Source organism: Botrytis deweyae, assembly GCF_014898535.1.
Source record: "Botrytis deweyae strain B1 chromosome Unknown BDEW_007, whole genome shotgun sequence".
Classification (NCBI taxonomy): Eukaryota; Fungi; Ascomycota; class Leotiomycetes; order Helotiales; family Sclerotiniaceae; genus Botrytis; species Botrytis deweyae.
The window spans coordinates 212,378-236,483 of record NW_024066214.1 but is presented as its reverse complement, the minus strand read 5'-3'; the positions used below and the strand labels follow the sequence as shown (position 1 = coordinate 236,483).

The 24,106-nt window shown below is 42.9% G+C and overlaps 9 protein-coding genes across 9 annotated transcripts; 5 read left to right on the top strand and 4 right to left on the bottom strand.

Annotated features, from left to right (window-relative positions):
- Window positions 1–1,351: 1,351 nt before the first annotated feature.
- On the bottom strand, window positions 1,352–1,831 carry EAE98_003782 (uncharacterized protein; the record flags this gene model as incomplete). Its single annotated transcript, XM_038951402.1, has 1 exon — window positions 1,352–1,831. The coding sequence occupies one exon, from the start codon at window positions 1,829–1,831 to the stop codon at window positions 1,352–1,354; it is 480 nt and encodes a 159-aa protein (XP_038811875.1).
- A 319-nt stretch (window positions 1,832–2,150) lies between these two features.
- EAE98_003781 (uncharacterized protein) lies at window positions 2,151–4,767 on the top strand. The gene is made up of 4 exons (XM_038951401.1): window positions 2,151–2,396; window positions 2,451–2,754; window positions 2,821–3,760; window positions 3,840–4,767. Exons 1-4 carry the CDS (start codon window positions 2,261–2,263, stop codon window positions 4,641–4,643), a joined length of 2,184 nt encoding a protein of 727 aa, XP_038811874.1. The 5' UTR covers window positions 2,151–2,260; the 3' UTR covers window positions 4,644–4,767.
- Window positions 4,768–6,639, bottom strand: EAE98_003780 (uncharacterized protein). The gene is made up of 2 exons (XM_038951400.1): window positions 5,537–6,639; window positions 4,768–5,465 (listed from the first exon to the last, which is right to left on the bottom strand). Exons 1-2 carry the CDS (start codon window positions 6,076–6,078, stop codon window positions 4,811–4,813), a joined length of 1,197 nt encoding a protein of 398 aa, XP_038811873.1. The 5' UTR covers window positions 6,079–6,639; the 3' UTR covers window positions 4,768–4,810.
- A 3,861-nt stretch (window positions 6,640–10,500) lies between these two features.
- EAE98_003779 (uncharacterized protein) lies at window positions 10,501–10,866 on the top strand (the record flags this gene model as incomplete). The annotated part of the gene is made up of 1 exon (XM_038951399.1): window positions 10,501–10,866. The coding sequence occupies one exon, from the start codon at window positions 10,501–10,503 to the stop codon at window positions 10,864–10,866; it is 366 nt and encodes a 121-aa protein (XP_038811872.1).
- Window positions 10,867–11,569: 703 nt separating this feature from the next.
- On the top strand, window positions 11,570–12,610 carry EAE98_003778 (uncharacterized protein; the record flags this gene model as incomplete). Its single annotated transcript, XM_038951398.1, has 1 exon — window positions 11,570–12,610. The coding sequence occupies one exon, from the start codon at window positions 11,570–11,572 to the stop codon at window positions 12,608–12,610; it is 1,041 nt and encodes a 346-aa protein (XP_038811871.1).
- Window positions 12,611–13,602: 992 nt separating this feature from the next.
- On the bottom strand, window positions 13,603–17,675 carry EAE98_003777 (uncharacterized protein). Its single transcript, XM_038951397.1, has 5 exons — window positions 16,746–17,675; window positions 16,658–16,678; window positions 16,567–16,604; window positions 13,985–16,512; window positions 13,603–13,933 (listed from the first exon to the last, which is right to left on the bottom strand). The coding sequence occupies exons 1-5, from the start codon at window positions 17,194–17,196 to the stop codon at window positions 13,825–13,827; spliced, it is 3,147 nt and encodes a 1,048-aa protein (XP_038811870.1). The 5' UTR covers window positions 17,197–17,675; the 3' UTR covers window positions 13,603–13,824.
- A 372-nt stretch (window positions 17,676–18,047) lies between these two features.
- EAE98_003776 (uncharacterized protein) lies at window positions 18,048–19,270 on the top strand (the record flags this gene model as incomplete). Its single annotated transcript, XM_038951396.1, has 5 exons — window positions 18,048–18,074; window positions 18,137–18,159; window positions 18,214–18,694; window positions 18,746–18,862; window positions 18,911–19,270. The coding sequence occupies 5 exons, from the start codon at window positions 18,048–18,050 to the stop codon at window positions 19,268–19,270; spliced, it is 1,008 nt and encodes a 335-aa protein (XP_038811869.1).
- A 580-nt stretch (window positions 19,271–19,850) lies between these two features.
- EAE98_003775 (uncharacterized protein) lies at window positions 19,851–21,219 on the top strand (the record flags this gene model as incomplete). The annotated part of the gene is made up of 2 exons (XM_038951395.1): window positions 19,851–19,881; window positions 19,934–21,219. The coding sequence occupies 2 exons, from the start codon at window positions 19,851–19,853 to the stop codon at window positions 21,217–21,219; spliced, it is 1,317 nt and encodes a 438-aa protein (XP_038811868.1).
- A 493-nt stretch (window positions 21,220–21,712) lies between these two features.
- On the bottom strand, window positions 21,713–23,448 carry EAE98_003774 (uncharacterized protein; the record flags this gene model as incomplete). The annotated part of the gene is made up of 3 exons (XM_038951394.1): window positions 21,713–22,317; window positions 22,385–22,547; window positions 22,594–23,448. 3 exons carry the CDS (start codon window positions 23,446–23,448, stop codon window positions 21,713–21,715), a joined length of 1,623 nt encoding a protein of 540 aa, XP_038811867.1.
- Between the last annotated feature and the right edge of the window lie 658 nt (window positions 23,449–24,106).

The following is a 24,106-nucleotide window of genomic DNA, read 5'->3' as shown; positions in this document are numbered from 1 at the left end:
AAAAATTTGAATGGTTTTTTCAATGCCGAATTATGTTTTCTGTGTGGTCTGGAATATATGTAAGGAGATAGCACGAAAGGAAACGAGCATATACTAAATTCAAGGATCGGATAGAACAGCCAAGATACACATCAACAAAAGAAACACATGAAGTGGAAACATGAAAGGAGTTGACAACAAGTCCCAAATCCGGCTATTATTCATGACAAAGGCACTTTGACCTTTGCACTCCAGCATAGAACGTTTAGACAAAGTATAAGAATGAACAATGGAGCATCAGCCAATTGAATTCCATTATTTGTTAGGAAGAGAAGCAAGTCTCCAGTTCTCTCACCAGAAGGGTACGAGGGCGTGTCTTTGATAAATGCCGGGCTGAAATTTAAGCGAATTTCCTCATTAAAACTATGCTTTATTCTATATATTTATAAATAAATAATAATTCAAATATTTATTATAAAATTTTGAAATTTTAATTTTATAAAAAGTATTAATTAATAATTAATTTAATATTAAAATTATTATTTTTTGAATTAAATTAATAATAAAATTCTATATAGAAATTTGATTCTTAAAATAAACATTATTTCTCATAAAATTTTTAAATATAAAAATTTAATATAAATTTTGATTTAATTGAAAACTCTAATAAGAAAACTAAAATTATATTATGAAATTTTTAACAAAAATTATTACTTCTATAAAATTTCAAATATATAATAATATTAATTGATTTAATATTGAATTCTAAAATAGATGAATTTGAATGAATTTTAATATAAAAAAGTGCTTGCGCATGGACCCGGTATTTATCAAAGACACGCCCTCGTAATGCGTTTATCAAATTTCATACAAATATTCAAACCATTCACAGTTTTAAGGCCTTGTATCAATCAGATATAGAAGACAAGATGTCACAAGCAAAAAGTTTATTACCTGCAGTTTCAATTATAAGACCACGTCATTGATTCGAGAAACAATACACCTTGCTAGGATGGAAGCTATCGTTGCACACCAAGATACTTCCTGTGTATGTTAACTATGCACAAACAGATGTATTGTTTGTTTCCTGTACATAGCAATAACAATAAGGAAGAATGTAATCATGAGAAAGAAAATAGGAAATAGAGTAGTACGGAGACTTGCCATTTTGAAGATAGTGAGGAGATGATTGTTTGAGAGGGGAAACATCCACTAAGACGGGTTTTTATGATTCCTTGCAAAAGCCAAACTCCACAGCAAGTTTTATTTTGAAGTAGAAGTTGAATAGCAGCTCTTAAACTGCATCATGCTATCATGCCATTCAAGCTTGTTTGTACATCCTTCTCAAATCTGCAACCTATTTTGGCAGAATTCAAAAGTCCGTAACCCTACCATTATAACTCCAATCGCCCCTCTCACCTGAACTTCCCCACCTCAAAGGTTCATTCTTTGGACCACCGACCTCTCCAGTCTTCGGATTGATATCCCCTTCAAATTCTGGCCTCGCACCTCTGCGAATATCCGGGTGCAATTCCTCTCCTTTTCCTGTAGCAGATACCCTAGCGTTCACAGCAGCCAATTCTATATCCTCCTTCTCGGCAGCAGTGGTTGCAGGTGATTGATTTATTTGTGGTCTTGTTCGCGTCGATGACTTCAATGTATTGGTAACGACTTCAGTTTTCGGGGTACTAAATGCACCAGTAGAGGAGCGCTGCAGACGTTCAAATTCTTCTTGTTCCTTTGGTGGCAAGCGTGGCGGGGCTGGACCCGTTGCGAATGCTGTTCGAGAAGTAGTTTGTGAGAAGAAGCGACGGGAAGGAAGGAGAAATCTTGATGGTAAAAGTCGAGACATTTTCAATTGTTGTTCAATTAGGAAGTTCGAGAACTGAATGATAAGAGGAATTAGATTTCGATTCCAGTGTAACGTTTTTGAATCGGCTGTTCACGGACAATTGATTTATATCAGCCGGATTATGTTGTGGCAAGGAGAAGGAGATTAATATTGATTGATACCCGAGGAGGTCATGACGAAATTAATTGTTCAACTGGCAAGAGAATGCGAGATTTTGCCAAGGCGGTGACTTAATTGAGCGATAACTAGTGAGGGGCGACGGTTTTGACTCACTTTTTTGGGTGATCAATAAGAATTATATATACAAGAAAAGGAATCCTACTTGGAGACTATTTTAAAAAATTCATTCATATATCAATCATCATCTCCCCCTCCTGCTGTTATTCTCTCTTCTTCCCATAACACTTCTTTACAAAACTATAATTCAAAATGGACCATCTAAAGAGGACATTTGCACAATGCAAGAAAGAAGGAAGATCCGCACTGGTAACATACATCACTGCTGGCTTTCCTCAAGCACATGATACTGTTGATATCCTCTTGGGGATGGAGGCTGGTGGTGCCGGTAAGTGATACCTCACTTCCAATTGACTGTGTGGAAGTTGACAATTGTTCGCAGATGTTATCGAATTAGGTATCCCGTTCACAGATCCTACTGCGGATGGACCCACGATTCAAAGAGCAAATACTCAAGCTTTGAAGAACGGTATAACAGTTACTTCGGTCTTACAAATGGTACGGGATGCAAGAAAGAAGGGATTAAGAGCTCCGGTTCTGTTCATGGGTTATTACAACCCTTTTCTGAGTTACGGAGAGGAAAGATTATTACAGGACTGCCGAGAAGCTGGTGTCAATGGATTCATCGTTTGTGATCTTCCACCAGAAGAAGCTGTGAGCTTCAGAAAGTTTTGCACAAGCGGAGGGTGAGTTTTTGGGAGAGCATTCATACGTTGCATTTGAATATATGGCTTACAATTTTTGTTCAACAGATTATCCTACGTTCCTCTTATCGCTCCTTCGACGTCCGAATCCCGAATGAAGCTTCTTTGCAAGCTCGCAGACTCTTTCATATATGTTGTTTCAAGAATGGGTGTTACTGGAGCCACAGGAGGTTCAATGGATGCTGGTTTGGAAGGTTTATTAAAAAGAGTCAAGGAATACTCAGGAAACGTTCCAGCTGCTGTAGGATTCGGTGTCAGCACAAGAGAACATTTCTTACAGGTCGCCAAAATCGCCGATGGAGTCGTTATTGGAAGTCAAATTATCAACACCGTCAATCAAGCACCTGCCGGAAACATCGCAAAAAGTGTCGAAGAATACTGTGCGGAAGTTTGCGGGAGAAGGGGCACTCCAAGTGAGGGTGAGGGTCTGACTAGAGAGGTTGGAATGGCCGAGACAATGGGTGTTGCCCAAGAGCCTAGCGGAGAAAATGTTACTGTCGATGCCGTCGTTAGGGATGAGGACAGATCAGGACCCGGTTTAGCTGATCAGATCGAGGCCTTAAATACCAATGGCCCCATAGATCCAAAAATTGCATCTCAGAAGTTCGGAGAATTTGGTGGACAATACGTACCAGAGGCGCTCATGGATTGTTTATCAGAGCTTGAAGCAGGATTCAATGCAATCAAGGACGATCCAGCATTCTGGGAAGAATACCGAACATATTATCCATGGATGGGACGACCAGGTCAATTACATGAGGCCGAAAGACTTACTGAACACGCTGGTGGTGCAAGGATCTGGTTGAAGAGAGAAGATCTAAATCATACCGGAAGTCACAAGATCAACAATGCTTTGGGACAAATCCTTCTTGCTCGACGATTAGGAAAGACCGAGATTATTGCAGAGACTGGTGCAGGACAACACGGTGTGGCCACAGCGACTGTGTGCGCAAAGTTTGGTATGAAATGTACCATTTACATGGGAGCTGTAAGTTTGAACAGTCTTTTTTTCGCTTCTATTGGGTCTTCTCTTGGCTTCTTCGTTACGGCACTAATAAAATATACAGGAAGACGTAAGAAGACAAGCTCTCAATGTTTTCCGAATTAAGCTTCTTGGTGCATCTGTTGTCGCCGTCGAAGCTGGTTCGCGTACACTTCGAGATGCTGTCAATGAAGCTATGCGCTCTTGGGTCGTCAAGCTTGACACTACTCATTACATCATTGGCTCAGCAATTGGTCCTCACCCGTTCCCAACTATCGTCAGAACATTTCAATCCGTCATCGGCAACGAAACTCGAGCTCAAATGCTAGAGAAGTGCGGTAAACTCCCTGATGCTGTCGTTGCATGCGTTGGAGGTGGTAGTAACGCGGTTGGCATGTTCTACCCATTCTCAAAAGACCCAAGTGTTAAACTAGTTGGTGTTGAGGCCGGTGGTGATGGTTTAGATACAGATCGCCACTCCGCTACTCTGACTGGTGGTACAAAGGGTGTTCTACATGGTGTCCGTACATATGTCCTCCAGGACAAACATGGACAAATTTCAGAGACTCATTCCGTATCTGCTGGTTTAGATTATCCTGGTGTTGGACCAGAATTAAGTAATTGGAAAGATACTGAGCGTGCGAGGTTTATCGCGGCCACTGATGCCGAGGCATTCAAAGGATTCAGACTGATCAGTGAGAAAGAGGGTATCATCCCTGCTTTGGAAACTGCGCATGCAGTATGGGGAGGAGTAGAATTGGCAAAAACCATGAGCAAAGATCAAGATATCGTTATTTGCTTAAGTGGTAGGGGTGATAAGGATGTACAGAGTGTTGCAGAGGAATTACCCAAGTTGGGCCCAACAATTGGATGGGATTTGAGATTTTAGATATGATTATGAGGGACGAGTGGTCGAGTTAAGGTTAATGGGCGTTGCAGGGTCTTGTAAATATTTCGAAAATTATGAGTATGAATAGATCGTTAGAATGAAAAGTTCCTTATTTACAATGAATAAATACAGTTAATAAGCGAAGCTGCATAGCACGCAATTTCCAATCATTTACTAGCAACGCTCTCAAGCCTTTGCTTTCCACCTGATGGATACCTCTCGGGACTCCCGCTGGGCAACCTCGTCTTAGTCCTCGAACTTCTTGAAAACAGTCGATATGCCAACCTTCGACAAGCCGTCTGGGATGTGATGATATACACAATCACATTCCAAACACCCTGTAGCGACAACATTAATGATTCAATGTAGTTCAACGGGAAGTTAACTGTCGATGGATCCGCCATTTGCCAAATTCTGTTGACGCTCGCGGGAACCCAAGTAATAATCATAGCAAGAAAGAAAAGGATGGCCACTCGTGCATACAGCCAAGCCTCGGGATTGGTTCCAGCTTCTGCAACCTCTCTGGTCAAACTTCTCATTCTTCGCATCTGATACGCCTGGGATTCTTGTTGTTTTTGTTGAGGTGTCGCTTGGATTTCTACTTCATATTGATCCGAGTGCAGTACGCTTTCAGAAATGCCTTGATCACCGGCATCTTTGACGATGGATCGTTCTTCGTAGGTTATTTCGATTTCAGTCGTGATAGTATTTGCGAATGGGTTCTCGTTCATGGGGTTGAGGAAGCCGCTTAGATGTTCACGTTTGGACCAGATTACTTTGGCGGCCATAACGTATACGATGAAAGCGAAGAGGATAGTAATCCTACGGTCATCGGATCAGTAAACGTGATCAAATTTGAGAAGAAAGTTTGAAGCTCGGATCGCACTACTCACCAGACAATAACATATAAGAAAACCAACCGCATCCAATCCCAATCTTCGCTAATCCAGCACCAAACAACAGCTGATCCGTAAATACGACCTCGCGATTTTGTCGATACAAATAAGAATACAAAAGCGGGTATGAAGGAAAGCCCATAACATGCAACCAGGTACCAAATATCCAACTTTCTTAATTGATGTGTGGTATATCCTTTGAAGAAAATGAGGTATACGTTGATGGCCATGAAGAATGCCCAGTAACAATCAACTCCACGGAACATCTGCACCAAGAAACCTTGAACCTGACATATTCCGGAGGCATCGAATTTTGCTTTATCCATCAACGATGCCGTGCCAAGTTCAGATATCAGGCACGAGATACTCGAACCAATATTCCCCCATGATGCGAAAAAAATGAGTCGATTGATTGGTTTGTCGAAGGATGAACAAAAAAAGTATGTGAGAACTATGAATAGATTACCAAGGATAGAAACGGCTGACGTAACTCTCTCTGTGATATCAAGCGCATTGTATTGCTCGTATGTTAGAGACATGGCAGACTCCTTAGGCAAATGGATATGTCGAAAGGAGAGAAGAGTCAGGAGACTACCAGACCTTCTATAACGTGGTTCAACGACGATCTTCAGGAGTCAATTTGAAGGATTCAAAGCAGAAACAACCAAGGAAAGACATAATTGAAGTAAACTTTTATGTTGTGGAGATTATGTAAATAACATATATCCCAAAGTGATTCCTTTTGGAGGAATAAGAGGATCCCTATTTGACCATCCCATCTTGAAGAGTTCGTTAGACAAGGGGATGCATTTAATTTGAACGTTTAGAGTTTCTAAAAAACTCTAAATAATGACATGCCGGTAAGATCCCGATAAGCACCCGGTACGAATCCCCAATGACAGGCTTTTGAGGCATTGTAAATCTTCGGTATAGTGCCGGCGACATGTTTCACTTCCCCGGACAGAAAAGCAACCACACGCGTCGACAAGGTTGGAATCGATATTTTTCAAGCGATCTTTCATCTTATAGGAAGTTGCCCCGGATTCCTCCCCCCCAAACGACTACGTTTGGAATGAAACTTTTGGGCGTGGTGGGCTGAACAAATGAAGAAGGTTACATAGTTCAATATAATTAGGTATATATGCATGATTATAAGGACTGAAGCATCAAATGATATCATTCTGCTATTGAGAATTGGCAAACGTTGCTAAACGGACGAACCGTGTGGATGGTGTAAAGGTGTCGAATATATGGGTCCGTACGTATGCCCTGTACGTCCACCCCTAAGCGAGAATGCGAACTGGGTAAGCCCTGGCCCTGTAGACGGATTACTCCGTGTCTAGTTGCACCAAAATGCCCCCAGCGACGCAGCGTCTGTTTTTACTTTTCTTTATCCCATGTGGCAGGCTGGCCGCTAATCTATATTAATGTTTCCCGCTTTATATGCTTCTAGATTTCATATCACACTCAATCTTTTATACAAGCCTTTTGACATGCGATGTACTCGTGCCGCTAGGAAATATATATGCGACACTTCGCATAGATGCACATACCACAAGATGGTAGACTGACTACAAGAGGACTAACCTGATTTTCGAAGGTGGAATGTTGCATACTTTCTGGCCGCACGAGCACTATAATAACTCCGACATGTTCTCACTTGAATATTAAAAAGGGATGATCACGTAATTTTTGGTCATCATAGCTTTCTCGAAGACGTCGTGAATACCTATGCTCAAAAAATTTGAAAGGTTTGTAGCTGCATTAAAGGCTGGAAATGGATCGTTTTTCATCAATCAGATTTACGGAATCCACAGAATCGTGATGAGCTTACGCTCTCAAGTATTACTAAAGTGAGAGTAGAATAAACTCTGATATATACATGACGCGCTTATTAATTTATCAAAAAAGTTAATTCCTATTTACAGTTCAATCGCAGCATTTCCAATCACCATAGACTACTATACGGTGACTATACGGTGAAAGAACGACCATTGCGTCGGGTGAATTTGGATGAACTGAGTCAGACTTCAATTCATAGGATAGATTGACTATGGATTCCTAGACCTTGTGGAGATTGCTGCTTATCCCCCTCTTTCTGAATTCCCTGGATCATATCTGCATAGCAGTTACTCCTGCTAATTTACCCGACCCAGTGGCCATCGCAAGTCATCCGAAATTGAACCCATTTCGAGACTCAGCAAGGATTCTGTGATAACGGCCCAGCAGTTTTTTTTTTCAAGTCAAGGCACCATGTATTTCGTGCTCCGTTGCGGTGGTCTACTCAAGTTTCCCCTGATAATCGTTCCCCGATAATCGTTGTTCGACGGGTTCTTTGGCAGGAGCATGTTGCACCCGAAAAGTTTTCAAGGCGGGAACAAATTACAGCTCTTTATTTGTCTTAGAAGAGATTCATGGTGTTCCAGTAATCTATCACCCCCTCTCTCCCCCCTCCCTCCCGGGAAGATATGTTGTGATTCTAATTCAGAAGCTCCCAGTACTTGCTCTTGAGAAGCATTTCTCTGGGAAACGCTTTGAAATCTAAAGCCGCCGCTGACGACCACTCAAGTTTCAAGTACAGAGACGGAAAATTTCTAGTTTAGTACAAAGTTTACTTGAATGTTGAAAGATAACCATCGCCTCAAACATATACGATTCTAGGAAGCCCCCGTTCATCATGCAGACAATGATATCAACATTGTCTTCAGGGTCATTCGATGTATCTCTATCTTGATCAGCAATCTGAATTCCAGTTGCACTTTTCTGTAAGCTGTCGACAGACTTCTCGATGAAGTTCATACAATTGGGTTTCCCCGTACACTTCTAATATTCTGGATGTCTTTGATATCGTCTGTAATTGAACATCTAGCGTTGAAATATGAAAGAAGAGAGAAGTTGACCCATCAGGCAAGCAGTAAAAACTTCTATTGGCTAACACATCGTAGTCGCTGCGTTATCGGAGAATATGTAAGGCTTCCTAAATTGTAAAACATATCTTTCGTCATTCTCATACACTTAACAGGGTAAAGCATGGTACAAACTTCTTCAGAGGGTTCATTCTACGTACAGACCAGGAATGGGCGCCGTCTCTGTAATTACTTTACCACATCTTAGCAACGTCTAATCACCAAAAGAGCAGAGACGTCGCTAATTTTTATCAAAAACACGCCAAGTCCTATGTATTCCCCTAAACTAAACTAAACGAAGCTCTAATTCAGTTAGACGAATTCGGACGAAGTCGGACGAAGACGCTCCATTGGCTGCCCTATTTATCATCATTGTTCAAGTTGGGGTCTCTGGAAGAATTTCGCTTTGGTCGATCAGTTCTGAAGAGATAGCCACTGAGATTATATCTTTAGATGCGACTGCTTTGTGATGATTGTCGGTATGATCTCAATCTTGAGAAGCTTGGTAGTCGGAGTAACATTCTTCACAGACTTGTAATCACATAACTTGATAGTCGCCATGGATGGTCTAGGTGACGAGCATACTTCAAGTTTGATTGTCATTTGGGTGCTCTGATTGCACACAACTAATTGTGATAACATAGCGAACTCGGGCCTCGACACCCTAGCGCCTCCCCTTAAACTGTTCACAACCGACGAATTTGTCGATCGTTCTCCTGAAGAGATATTCAGGGACTCTGACAAAATAGATAGAAAAGTTCGCGAAGTGTGAAAGTTGTGCCGGGAAGTTTGCCATTGGAATTTTCAAGAAAAAAAAGCGAAGAAGATACCCCATTGTGAGTATGAACAATGCTCCTTCTACGTCGAGATACTAATACCTCCTATTCTCCTCAGATAATCTAATCATCCACGATCATGACTACTGGGTACTGTATCATGGTGATTTATATGAGCCGTTCGAACTCAACCAGCTAAGATTTGACAGCGCATCTGCAAAAGGAATGAATTAGATTGGTTGTGACTGCAAACGTTATGATTTGGGATCCGTCACTAGATACAAGTCGAAAGAGATCCGGACTGAAGCATGTGGTTGAGGTGGCATGGTAGATTTTGAACAAAAGGTTTGAACTTTTATTACGATCTCGCGTGAAGGAATCGGTCCATTCGTGTATGTCAGAAGCGAGAACTTCTGTAGTAAAGAGTGGTCTTCCTTGCCTTTAGATATGTATCATTTCACATTCCAAATTCGAACAAAGAGTCGTCAAGTTTCTACTTCGATAGGAAATTACGACCTTGTTATCAAACTTTGAGTCAGAAGATGAGGAATCATTGTCGCAAACTGTAGCAGAATCGGAGTCAACACATGGAGTCAAACGGGTTTGCGATATGACAGACAGCTAATATGTATCTACTCGTTCCTTCTTTTCTTCCTTTTATTCCTTGATTTCCTTTTCTCAAAAAAAAAGACTTCGCAAATGAAGAGTAACAGGCAACTTAAGGATAACCTAGAATCATTCAGTGACATTTTGAATACCTGTCATCATCGACCAGCCTACTTTAACACATCCAACTTACTCTAAACAAGCAACAGCTTTTCAAACATCAAGTTTTCATTCTGTGAGTCTCACTCGATAGTCCACGTCCATAAATCTCTCATCATCAGCATCAAAGTCCGTCCAGATGTCCAATGCCATCAGCCAGTCACTCAATCAGCAGCGACAGATATGGATTGACTCTATCAGAACTGTTTCATTCAGCAAAGAAGATGAAGCCTTATGCCATACAACGGAAGAAAAGACCCATCACAACCTTCTTTACTATTTCCGCTCATGATTTTGTCACGCCATGCACACAATGAAGGCTACAGGCTACCTATTAGGAGCTCATCGGCCTCGAGTTTCAAAGCGGTAGGGATTCACGCAAGGAGAATTCCCCAGACAAACCTCTCCCTAAATATATCATTGAGCTGCAAGAGACTCTTGATGGTAGTAACTCTAGAAAGTCGATTTTCTTTTCTTTTGAAGAAGGGGAGAAGATGATGATGAAAGAGCGTTTATGAATCATCTCAAGACGTTGAAACAAAACAGTGGACGCAAAGATAAAGGGTTTATGGTTCTGGGCGATGATCCAGAGCGTGAAGTTGTGTATCGCACATACATACTCGGGGGACAAGACTTTCCAGAATCGAGTGGACAATATAGATGTAGTGAGGTGGGTAAGAAGGTCATAGGCGGGTTGAATACGGGTTGTGGAATTCCATATTACGCCATCGTGTTGGAGAAGGTCGATATAGATCACCAAGTGAATGGTGGTAGTGAGAGAAAAGAGGAAGATTTGGTCTTGATGAGGAAGCAACGGGGTGGTGGTGAGAAAGAGGTGTCGGATATGATGAAGTCAATAAAGCAACGGCAAAAATGGTAACTTGGCAGTATCCAGGTGAAGTTGTTGGATAAACAATACAGCATGAGTTTTTACTTGTTTTGAATGGAGTATTTCCGCGAAGAGCAACGTTCTAGTCTCCTATCGTGTTATATTCTCTAGTCCCTGACAAATATCCACCAGTGTGTCCAATCTATAACTACTCCTCCTCAAGCTCACTGAAATCCACTTAACCTCCCTTTTCCGCTGTTCACTGTATCTTACTCACAGTCCGTCCGCATTCACCGCATCACCAATTTTGTCATGTTCTTACGTATAGTGTCGAGCAAAAAAATCGATGAATCCACCAGAGTAGTCTTCTAAAGGAACAAAAAAAACGTAGCACAGGTATTAAAATCCTACTTCTTGCCAGGGAACTGGCTTGATGTTTGAAACGATCTATGCGGCTTCGTGCTAGTAGAGGATACATAATAAGTGACAATCACTCTAGGCAGTTGTTCCCGCATTAAATACTGCCACCACAAGCAAACAAACAAACAAACAAACAAACAAACAAACAAACAAACAAACAAATCAAGTTTGTCAAATGCATCCCTAACATGTGATCCCACGAGATCAAACGCGTTCACACCGCCCGGCAATACATTCTACCTACTCCTCTATCATAAACAAACAGTATTCTTCCCCTTTTCTTCCCAAGAGACCAAGCTGTCTCAACATTTCACAGCAACCCATAACACTAACCATGGCACCCGAAGCTATTCCCCTCCGAACCCTGACTACCCTCCTCAACTACGAGCGTCTAGTCAGCGATCCCCGCTACAAACGCACCAGTCTCCACAGCAGCACCATCTCAGACCAAACCATACTTCCTCGTCTGGAAGGAAACGCGCTTATCAAAAAGCGACCCGCAAGCATTCAAAAAATCAACGTTCACACTTTCCACCACGATGCTTCTACTCCCGATTCTACTCAAGATCTAGCTCTAGAAACTTCCACCACTCAAGCGACATGCACCATCCATCCTTCATGCGATGTAGCAACCCGCTCCCTTTCCTCCACTCAACTCGAAAATATCTTCTACGAATCTCGAAGCCATGACGGCTGCTACAAAGCGCTAATCCTCTTTCAAGAATTTTTCGCCTTCTGTTCCTCAGATCAACAACTATCCATCCAGATCAAAAACGAAGAAGCAGTTCTCGTCAACCCTTTTCCACGCTCCATCATAGAATTCAAATTGACCGGTCCCAAAGTCATGAGTGTCCAATCTTTAAAGTTGAGAAATGGGGGTGCGACATATATTACCGGAGGAGAAAACGAGGGATTCCATTCTATCCTTGGATTTCCTAAACCAGGAACGAGTGTAGGTCAGATAGTAAACTTCGATGAGTTTTTCGTGGTAGACATGACGCGTATGCAATGGGGCAAGCTAGGTAAATTCGACGAACCTTATTTTCTCGGCAAGGGAGGAGATTGGCAGGATGCTATGGATACCATCTGTGATGATATGAAGGAATTGGGAATCGGAGCATCATGGATCGCGGAGAATCAGCATACAGAATTGATGAGAAAATGCGCAAAGAAGGCATGGGATCGCTGGAACGATCGAGAAAACGCAGGCTGGTGTGATTACTGTGGCGTGGGAGGAAAGTTGAGTGCATGTGCTGAGTGTAAGAAAGGAGACAAGAAGATTTGGTATTGTGGGGTTGAACATCAGAGGAAAGGGTGGAAGCTACATAAGTTTACTTGCGAGAAGAAGACTACTGCGAATGCGGGGAAGAAGTGAAAACATATTTTCCAAGGAAAACTATTCCTCTGCTCATACTTTCTGATTGAGATATGATATCTATGGTAATTTCAGGGGTCTACTATATATGTACCTAACTAGCTGTTGAACGGGTGGTAATATTGCTTCTTCTTCATAACATCCTTGCTAGAGTTCAACATCCCATACAATTCCACCCAAGGAAAAAAAATGCCACTATATTAGATACCTATTCAACAAGACATTGTCAAATACTGAAATACCGCCACAAATTAACAATAACAATTTACTTTACTCACAACCCATCACTCCAACTCCCCACCATCTAATTCTCTACCCACTCCAAAATTTCCCCATCTATTTAGCGACACAAACTCCAGACCTCCACATCCTTCCCTCCCAAAAACCTCGCTAACCCCCTAATAACCCCCCAACCACCCTTTCAAAACCAATTCCTCCTCTCAAAAACTCAAAAATCCATTTTGCATACAACTTCAACAATTATACATTTCCAGAATGCAAAACACCTCATTAAAACCTCAAATTTCAAACCCTAATTATAAACTATTCACCATCTAATGCACCAGCCTTTACAAATTACAATAGTCTACTATCAGAGTCACTATACTCTTTCGAAAAAGCAACAATTAAATTAAAAATATTTTTGTTCTGAAAATCTAAAATGCAAAACCTAATTTGCAAAAATTCAAGTTCCAGACCATATATAAGTATTGATGCATCTAATATTGAAATCCAACATATTTCCTCTAGCTCAGTGTTATACTATATCCACGAGACCGAAGCTGGTTCTATACAATTTTCTTTACACATATTCGAACATCTATTATTCAATGCTGAGGATCCTTCTCGCACATGATTAACTTGACACTTCACTATCATTGTCATTGAACTTCCAAGGTTAGGTCTTAAACGAGCCCAAATGGTGACAACTTAAGCAGCCGCTGCCAGCATGCATCAAATCACATGAATGGCAAAAAAGGGAAAGATAGCAATGCAAATTGCAAACATCGTAAACTTCATTTGTATCATGAGTTAATCATGATAGGATATCTCTATATACTATATAGCTATTTATCAGCCAGTCGTATATCTATAAACGCCTTTTGTTGAAAATGCAACCCTGACACGTTGAATGTGTTTTTACCGCCCTCATATTAACTAACTTGTTGAAACGCTAATCGACATACAAAACCAAAAAATGCGAGAATATATTTTTAAAAGAGACCATCAATTTCTCCAGTCTCAGTGTCAACGTCGACGTTGAGATATCCAGGTGCGGTAGGAAGACCAGGAATGGTTTGTATATCTGCCGCAAGTGCATACCTAGAATTATGTTAGAGAGAGCAATAAAGTTATCACGCAAAAAAAACTTACAAATAACCAGCTCCAGCAGCCAATCTCACATCTCTAATTGGAACAGTGAATCCAGTTGGTGCACCCTTAAGATCTGGGTCATGCGACAAAGAGTATTGAGTCTTTGCAATGCAGATTGGCAAGTTTCCGAACCCTTGTTTAGTGTATGTATCAACCTTCTTTTGAGCGATCTCACTGAACTCGACCTTGTCAGCTCCATACATCTCTTTACCAATGGCTTCAATGCGGGTCTGGACATCTCCGTCAAGGCTGTAAAGAAGTTTGAAGTTCTTCTCCTTTTCACTCGCAGCGATAACACCCTTGGCGAGGTCGACAGCTCCCTTACCCCCTTCGGCCCAGTGATTAGCTGGGATAGCATCTTCAGCACCAGCAGCGATGGCCTCCTCTCGGATAACCTCAATCTCGGCGTCAGTGTCAGTCTCAAACTTGTTGATAGCGACAACAACTGGTACACCGTAAGACCTGGCATTAGAAATGTGCTTCTTGAGGTTGACACAACCTTTGCGAAGAATCTCAACATTCTCCTCTCTGTAGATTTGGTGGAGTGCGGCACCTGGAGCGATTGGTGGGCCACCACCGTGAACCTTGAGTGCTCGAACAGTTGCAACAACGACGACAACATCTGGAATGAGTCCTGATGATCTACACTTGATGTTGAAGAAACGTTCTCCTCCCATGGTGAAATCGAAACCTGCTTCAGTGATAACAAAACCAGCCTTCTCGTTGTGATTCTCGTCAGGCTCAGTACCAGCGAGCTTAAGAGCAAGCTTATCCGCAAGAACCGAGCTAGCACCGATACTAATGTTTGCGAATGGTCCGGCATGAACGAAAACAGGTGTTCCTTCCAATGTTTGCATCAAGTTGGGCTTAATAGCATCCTTCATCAATGCTGTCAAAGCACCACCTGCACCAAGATCATCACAAGTAACAGGATCACCATTTCTGGATGATCCAATGACCATACGACCAAGTCTTTCTCTCATGTCGTTCAAGTCGTTACTAAGCGCAAGAATAGCCATGCACTCACTAGCGACAGAGATATCAAAACCAGTTTCTCTAGTTTGTCCCTTCTCGGTACCAGCGGTACCGACGGTGATACCTCTCAGATGACGATCATTGACATCAAGAACACGTCTCCAGGTGATTGTCGAAGGATCAATATCTAATCTTGCGAAACGATGAATCTCGTCCTCGGTAAGCTCGTCGGGGTTGGTTTTAGTGATACCAAGCTTCTTAAGTCTGCGGAACATAATAGGTTGGAATTCACGCTTGCCCTTCTTTGCTGGAACGAGACGCTTGTAAAGCGGGCCATCCTTTTGGGTATTTTCGTGGAACATTCTGGTTTCAATGGCAGCGGCTAACAAATTGTTTGCAGCTGTGATTGCGTGAATATCACCAGTCAAATGGAGGTTGAATTCGTCCATAGGAATGACCTGACTGTATCCACCACCTGCAGCACCTCCCTTGATACCAAAGGTTGGTCCTTGACTTGGTTGACGAACATTAGCGAAAGCTATGCGATCAAGATGACCGGCAATAGCTTGAGTGAGACCCATAGTAGTCGTAGATTTACCCTCGCCAAGAGGTGTTGGGGTAATACCAGTGACAACGACATAACGACCGTTGCGGCGGTGCTCAAGACGTTTGAGTAGGCTCAAATCAACTTTACCTTTGTATGCTCCATAAGGTTCAAGTTCGTAACCAGCAATGCCAATCTCTTGTGCTACACGTGTGATATGCTTTGGGTGTTGAGCTCTCGAGATAGCAATGTCCGATGGGACTGGGGTTTGAAGTTTCAATGGCAAAGGCTTGATAGCTCTGGCCTTTTGACGCTCGAAATAAGCTGTTGCGGATTCAACAACGTTCTGCAATAGCATTGCGATAGTCATTGGTCCTACTCCACCAGGTACTGGTGTGATTTGAGATGCAACCTCGGACGCGGATTCAAAATCGACATCACCAACAAGTCTCTGACCAGATTTTTTGGTCTCGTCAGGAATAAAGTTGGTACCGACATCAATGACCACAGCACCTGGCTTCAACCACTCTCCTTTGACGAAGTTGGCCTTTCCAATGGCTGCAACAACAACATCGGCATTCTTGATGAATTGCTCGAGATTTTGGGTTCTGGAATGGCATACTGTCACAGTAGCATCGGCATTCTTAAGGAGGTAACTGGCAGGGCTTCCCACAATATCGCTACGTCCAAGAACGACCGCATTCTTGCCCTTCAAGTCAACTCCACTCTCTTCGAGCAAGACCATAACACCTTTTGGTGTACATGGTGTGAAAAGAGGACGTCCGCCACGCTTCGCAAGCTCGCCAATATTCGATGCTCCAAAACCATCTACATCCTTCTCATCAGACACAGCGGATGTTACGCTGTATTCGGACATGTGCTTTGGGACCGGTAATTGGACAAGAATACCATGAACGGATGGATCATTGTTCAATTGCTCGATTTTATCAAGAACCTCGGCTTCAGTTGCGCTCTCAGGGAATGGGATAAGTTCGCACTCGATCGCTGCCTATTTACCCATGAATCAGTGTATGCTTGGAAATGATGAGAAATGGTAGCTAACCTCTTGTGCGGCCTTTAACTTCATGCGAACATAGGTAGCTGTACCACCATTAGTGAGTCATTGTTGACAGGATTCAATCACAGATACATACTCGAGTCAGAGCGATCACCCACTGTGAAAAATTATATTAGCATAAGCTGCTCATCGAACATTTCTAGCAATGTCTTGCGGGAATTTACCTTGGATAATCTTCAATGAAGGCTTAAATCTTGGGTTTGTCTTTTGGGCATCGTCGATTTCAGCATGAATCTTCTCACGAATCTTCTTCGCAATGGCAGTGCCATCGATCTTGGTGGCTGTCATTGTCGCTGGCGTGCTTGAGAATTGCCTGGTAGTACTGCTTTGCGGGGTGAAGGGGGATATGGATGAGACCCTTGTGGGGGAAGAAAAAGTTGAGCGGAATGGCTGACCCCGCAATTGGAGTACCTGTTGGGCAGCTTGGACAGATGAAGCTGAAGGGGCTAAAGAACTCAACAGTGCTCGGTGTTGAGGAGGAAGAGAAGCTCCTGATCTAAGAATTGACGAAGAATTGGTCAGAGTGAGGCAATTCAAAGAAGGTAACATGTACACATTGTGAGGATAAACGCGGGCGGCACCACATGCTACTTTGGCTCTTTTGCCGATCAACATTTCTGCACTGTGCCGCAAACGAATGAGGTGATTTGATTTGATAGGCGAAGGAATGACAAGATAGATAGATAGATAGATAGACAGATACAGATGTAGTAATAGAATCAAAATTATAGTCACAATGAATGAATGATAATTGATGAGCCCGTCGAATGACTACAACTATTTTTTAGTATGTAGGTACTTTTAGCTTTAGAGCTTTCAATATCAACATATCGGTGAGAGATAAGATGATCCAAGCATTGAGTCAAAAAATGAATAATAGCACCAAAAAGCAATCAATCAAGCATATTTCTTCTTTCTTCGTGAAATGCTCACCTACCTAGTAGTCGTCTACTGAAAGGAAAGAATGAGTCAAGGAAAGACTCATCGAATGGATAGAATGTCCGGCCATTACCTTGTGAAATGTGCAAATCATCCCATTCAAGCTTTCACGCCTTCGATTCTCGTCTCTCTACCTATGACTGAAGCATCACTTTCTTATTTCTCCCCTCTCTCCCTCCTTCACTCCCCTCAGCAATCACGTTATCAATATTTTCATGTTGTGTCACAGCTGTGAGTCTTTGCTATGATTTTTTAAGTGGATCCTCCAACTCGACTCATACCTAGCCTCCTAGCCTAATAAGAAGATTTCCTCTCACCACTTGGCCAAGTCCCGCATCTGTCCGCATCTTCTCTCGCTTATGATTGGTCTTTGATAGCACACATTTGAAGAGTCAAATCCCTAGAGGATATCGAACTTTTTGAGGGGCACAAAGATTATTTCGATCCAACCCTATCTAAATACCAACCGCCAACCTCCAACCTCCATCATATCGCGATTCTAGTACTATCAATACTGAATCGCAAATATGAGGCCCATTCTATTGCAAGGACATGTCAGTATAAATGATGCCCCGTTGGCTTAATACATGACCCCAATTTGCTAACAATCACATAGGAGCGTGCTCTTACACAAATTAGGTATATAACACCCGTCGAAATAACAAAATACATGCGGTATTGACGAACGAATAGATATAACAGAGATGGCGACATCATTTTCTCAACCGCGAAGGATCAGCACATTTGCGCATGGTACGCACACAACGGAGAGAGATTAGGCACCTACCACGGTCATCAGGGAGCTATATGGACAGTCGATGTGGACCCAACAACTACAATCATCGCAAGTGGTGCAGCAGACAACACCGTCAGGTTATGGGACGTTAAGACTGGAAAATGTTTGAAGACCTGGGATTTCAACACTGCTGTCAAGAGAGTCGAATTTAACGAGGACGCTACACAATTGTTGGCTGTTACCGAACAACGTATGGGATTCCTGGGAACGATCGTAGTATTGGACATCAACCTGGACGTAAACGCACCACAATCCGACGACCGGGCTTTGACCATTACTTGCGCGGAGAGCAAGGCTACTGTTGCAGGATGGAGTTATATGTCTAAATACATCATTGCGGGGCACGAAGATGGAAGTGTTTCTCAATATGATGCCAAGGTAAGGATCTAGACTGGTGCTGTATATTCTAGGTACTGACGGGCCTGGTAGACCGGAGAGTTACTCTTCAACACTCAAGTCCACGAACCAGATCTTCAAGTCACAGACCTTCAATGGTCGCCCGATAGAACCTACTTCATCACTGCCTCGAAGGACAAGTCTGCTAAGGTAAATTACATGCACGCTTTCAAGTTTTCAAAACACTAATCGGTATAGCTTGTCAATGCCCGAGACCTCGAAGTCATGAAGACCTACGTCACCGATACTCCTCTCAACAGCGCATCTATCACCCCCAAAAAGGATTTCGTCATTCTCGGTGGTGGACAAGCTGCTATGGATGTCACAACAACCTCCGCCCGCCAGGGTAAATTCGAAGCCAGATTTTACCACAAGATCTTCGAAGAGGAAATCGGTAGAGTTCGTGGACATTTCGGTCCTCTAAACACTGTTGCCGTGGATCCAAACGGAAAGGGATATGCAAGTGGTGGTGAGGATGGTTATGTCAGAGTGCACCAATTTGATAAGGGATATTTCGACTTCACATATGAGGTCGAGAGACAGGCTAGACAACAATAATTTAGTTTATTTGGCTTGTAGGAAAGGTGCATTTGCGGGCGTTTGTGGATCAAATCAAAAGGCTTGTAGAATCTGGAGGAAGGTAGAAAGAATGATTGATGAATCTCTTTCTATAAAGATTTAAATGAAGGAAGCAAGCTTTATTGCAAATAGTCTAGTCTTGACAAGCTGGTGAGATAGATGTACTTCTAAAATGAGTATATCATGAAGAATTTAAGCATGACACCACTGTACTTTTCCAATACTTGGTTGAGCAAATAAGATATTCCAGAATAATCTTCCTTCAATGCATGGAATGGACATAAATGTATGACTAGATTCGCAACAATGAAATGCCAAGAAAGATTTCGATAGGAATTCTGAGCTGCGCTCTCACCGCCTTCAAGGAACCTAACTCAATTAGGTATAGCGCTACGGTCGCGAGAGAATTCTCGTGGAGATAGTTTGGCAAAATCCAAAAAATTTGTTGGACAATCACACTGCATTCTAAAATCCTAAAATCCTATCTGCAAAAACATTTATCTATCATATCCACGACACAACCTTTTTAAACAAAACACATCTTACGAATTTAAATACAATGGCTGAAATTACAGCACGCAAGCGTAAAGGTATGTATTATTCTATAATTCTTCAATCGATTATTCTAATTTTCAATTATAGCTTCTACTGCTCCTGCAGTCCCCGCGGACGAGGTTGCAAAATTAAAGAAGGCGAAGAAGTCACCAAAATCTACCGAAGCCGTCAAGCCCAAAGAAGCCGCCAAAGCAAAGGAAGCTGCCAAACCTAAGAAGGCCGCAAAGGTTGTTGAGAAGGTTGTAGAGAAAGAGGTTGTTGAAGAACCTGAAGAACCAGTCGAGGAATCCGAAGAAGAGGAAGAAGAGGATGACCAAACTGAAGCTCTCCTGAAGGGTTTCGAATCGGATAATGATGAGGAAGAGAACGCTAAAGAAGGTGGACTCGAGCCCGGTCAAGAAGTTCCAAACGCCCTCGAAAAACTCAGCAAGAAGCAAAAGAAGGCTATCAAGAAGGCTGCCGAAGAAGCTGCCAATGATCTTCCAGGTGTTGTCTATATTGGTCGCATTCCTCACGGTTTCTACGAGGCGGAAATGAGAGCTTACTTTTCTCAATTCGGAGATATTCTTAAGATTCGTCTGTCAAGAAATAGAAGAACCGGTGCAAGCAAGCATTATGCATGGATTCAATTCGCCAGTAGGGGCGTCGCAGAAATTGTAGCCAAGACTATGGATAACTATCTGCTGTTCAACCATATCTTGAAGGTTAAACTGGTACCTGATGAGCAACTCCCTGAAGATTTGTTCAAGGGTGCCAACCGTCGCTTCAAGAAGGTTCCTTGGAACAAGATTGAGGGTCGCAGATTAGAGCAAGGTGCTGGAGAAGAGCAATGGGAGAAGAGAATAGAAAAGGCTGAGAAGAAGCGCGAGATCGCCGCAGAGAAATTGAAGCAAATCGGTTACGCATTCGAGGCACCAAAGATAAAATCCGCAAAGGGTGTTTCCAAGAAGCCAGTCAAGGAGATTGAGAATGGCGAAGATGAACTTGCTGGAGATGGAGATGTTGTCATGGCCATTGAAGCTGCCCCTGCAGTTGAGGAGCCAGTCAAAGCTAAGAAGGTCAAGAAGACCAAGGTCGTCGAGGAAACTCCTACTGCCACAATCACCACGGAGGAAACCACCGTCACAACTGAAGCTGCTCCAGTCGAGAAACCAAAGAAGGGAAAGAAGGCTGCGAAGGCAAAGGCTGTCGAAGCTCCCGTTGAGCCCGTAGCCGAGGTCGAAGCCGAAGCTCCAGTTGGAAGAAAGACAAGATCTAAGAAGGCAGCAGTCAAGGTTGTCGAAACCCCAGCTGAAGTTGAGGTTGAAGCCGAGATTGAAGTTCCAGCAAAGAAGGCCACCAAGGCTAAGAAAGCCAAGAAGTCCAAGGCTTAAGCTTTCGATTTCTGTGTTTCTCTCTTTTCTTGTAAATTGCTGCTTTGATGATATTCCCCGGCGTTATGGTCACATAAAAGAATCGTCGTTCGTATGTTTCAGAGGGAATGCTTTTAGACATGTCGCTTACTTGCTTGCTGTATTAATTTGATCTGGCTTGCTTGTATTGAGAAGAATATGGCTCGGATGATCTGATACTTAGTAGGCTAGGCTTAATATAAATGAATGACATATGAAGCGCTTTTTGTGATTGATCGTGGGTAGGCCTTGAGCATAATGGTGTTGTCAAGTACGACCGGGACGTTGACGAGTAGTGTGAAGGCTAGCCCGTGTTATATTCCACAGGTCTTGACGATTAAACAACGATAAGGTCACTAGATACCAAGAACCCAATTTAGAATCCATAGAATAGTTTAGCAAAGCTCATCGGCATCTTATTATACATGTTATACACTATATTCTATCTACCATCTAAACCCCCATCCCCTCTATCCTACCAATCACATTTCGTCACTCCTCCTTCATTCAAAATCATTTTTTTCGACGCCTGAAAAAGACTAATAAGCATGACCGCGCCCCCAAACGCTACACACGCGCCCGCCATCCACGTCCTCCACGTTCTTCTCGTTAATTTTATATAGCACAATGGGGGTAATATATATGCCAACGCACACGCACTAGTCGCGCCGATTAATTCGAATACTGCGCCGAGATCGCAGGTTACGAGACTTAGGATCATAGCGCTGACGACGAGGGCGGAGGTGAAGATGAGATGGAGATGCATGTTGAAGGGTTCGCCGGGGAACCAGTAGTTGAACATTACTTCGCGACAGACGAAGGCTTCGAGGGGGAGGGTGGTGAGCATGTTGAGGCCGAAGCAGAGACGGGCGAGGTTGACGAGGGGGTTTGTGGCGGGGAAGTTGTTGAGGACGTTGCCGAGGGTTTTGGAGCCGAAGGTAAGGAAGCCTGAGAGGGCCATTAGGAGACAGGCGACCATGGAGATGGAGGTGCTGTAGTGGGTTACGGTGGAGAATCGGTCGATGGTGGGGGTTTGCAGGGAGCCGTAGATTAGGAGGGAGTTGTGGTGGCAGACGAAGGCTGGAGAGTGTGTTAGTTGAGATAAATTGAATTGGAGAGGGGTGGAAATAAGGGGGTGGAGGCTAACCGAAGGATATTACGCCAATGGCTTGGAAGATGCCATCGTTTATGGTGAGGAGGGGTGTGGTAAATTCCCCTCTATCTTCTTGGGGTACCATAAATCCTTGTGTTACAACTGTGAATAGAATGATCATCATACTGATCAGTGCCAAAGTGCTTGCTTTCGCCAACTGTTGCGAATTAGCATGACTCCTGAATGTTGTCCAGAAAATGTACCTTGGCGATATCCCGATATAAACTCAAAGGATAACTTATTCCCAACACGAAAACTACAATAACAGCCCTCCTGTTCGCCAGTAGCCCCAGCACTGGCACATCTCTTAATCCTGGGAGAACCGCAGTCAAAACATGCGGTATTGAATCTCCCACAATGATGCAAAAAGCTATCATACCCCCAAACGCAAAAGCCCATTGCGCAACACTGATAGCAATCAATCCTGTCTTCCCAAAACAAAACTCGACTGTCCCCTGGAAACTATCCCGTCCACTCAATTTCGAATTAATAACAATAAGTCTAATAGTCCAGTCCACCGTAATCGTAAGCGCGATCAAAAGAATAACTCCAGCCAAGAGTCCAGCTTGACGAAATGCGTAAGGTTGTCCGATGATACCGGCTCCGATAATACTATTCGCCATGTTCATAAATGCATTCCGCAGATTCGATTTGGGACGGGATCGCTCGCGTTCAGCCCATGTATGTACATCTTCATCGTCGTCCCAAGGACTAGAGGCAACAGTTACTGAAGGTGCTTCAATGCCCGTCAAGAGGGGTGTAAAAGATTGGGTTCGAGATGAGGGATGTGCATGTATTTCATCATCATAGACAGGCGGCGCTCCATCATTCGCATTCAATTCGCCATTCGGCGAAGGTGGTAAATCGAATCGTACACGATTGGGTGTTCGAGGTGTATGTGTTTCATTATGTCCTTGTTCCTGTGCCTGTCCAGAATGGACTATGATATCCTCATCTTCACTTCCTGCTTCTTCAGCGAGAAGTCCAACATCTTCTTCCGGATTACGATTCGATGACTCTTCGTTTCTGCGATTGCTGTGCGATTTGGCTTTTGCCATTTTTGCTATCGTGGTAGCATGTTGTGAGTGAGATATTGGATTGGGAGGATTCAATGGTTTGACCAGAATGCTTTCGTAGCTCAATGCGCCGGTGAATGCGGCCGCAATGCTGCATGCGGGCCTTAGCGTATTTCCAATAATAGCTTGACAGTGAACCCTTCTCATCCATCAACTTTACAAACCTAAGGTGTTTTACCAAGTTTTCTTAAGAAAAAAAAAATTAAAAAAATCTTACGACTTTTCTTGCTTATGGGTTGTGTACAACTACACTCCTGAAAACTTTCACTCAATTTCGTAAATTATCAACTGTCATGCGAAAAGTACTTTGGAGTGGAAATCACCCTCTAAAATTTCGATCCTGTCGTTTGTGTCAGAGATGGGTTTCCGTGAGCTATCTCTGGGGTCCGCCAATACTCAGCAAGGCCACTAAAGGAGGTTTTTGCTAGAACTAATCGGCTAATATCTGTACTTAAATCTACGTTGTATGACTCGATTAGAAGTCATCAAGATGTATCTCGTTCGAAAGTCAAGCAAGCGGACACGAGAGATTTCAATTATTTGAGGTATGGAATAGAGCTCGCATTTCGTCGATTTTCTATCCTCATTTTTGCTATTTGAATGCAGTTTGTTGCTTGATGAGAGCTAGGCTTTTGATGCA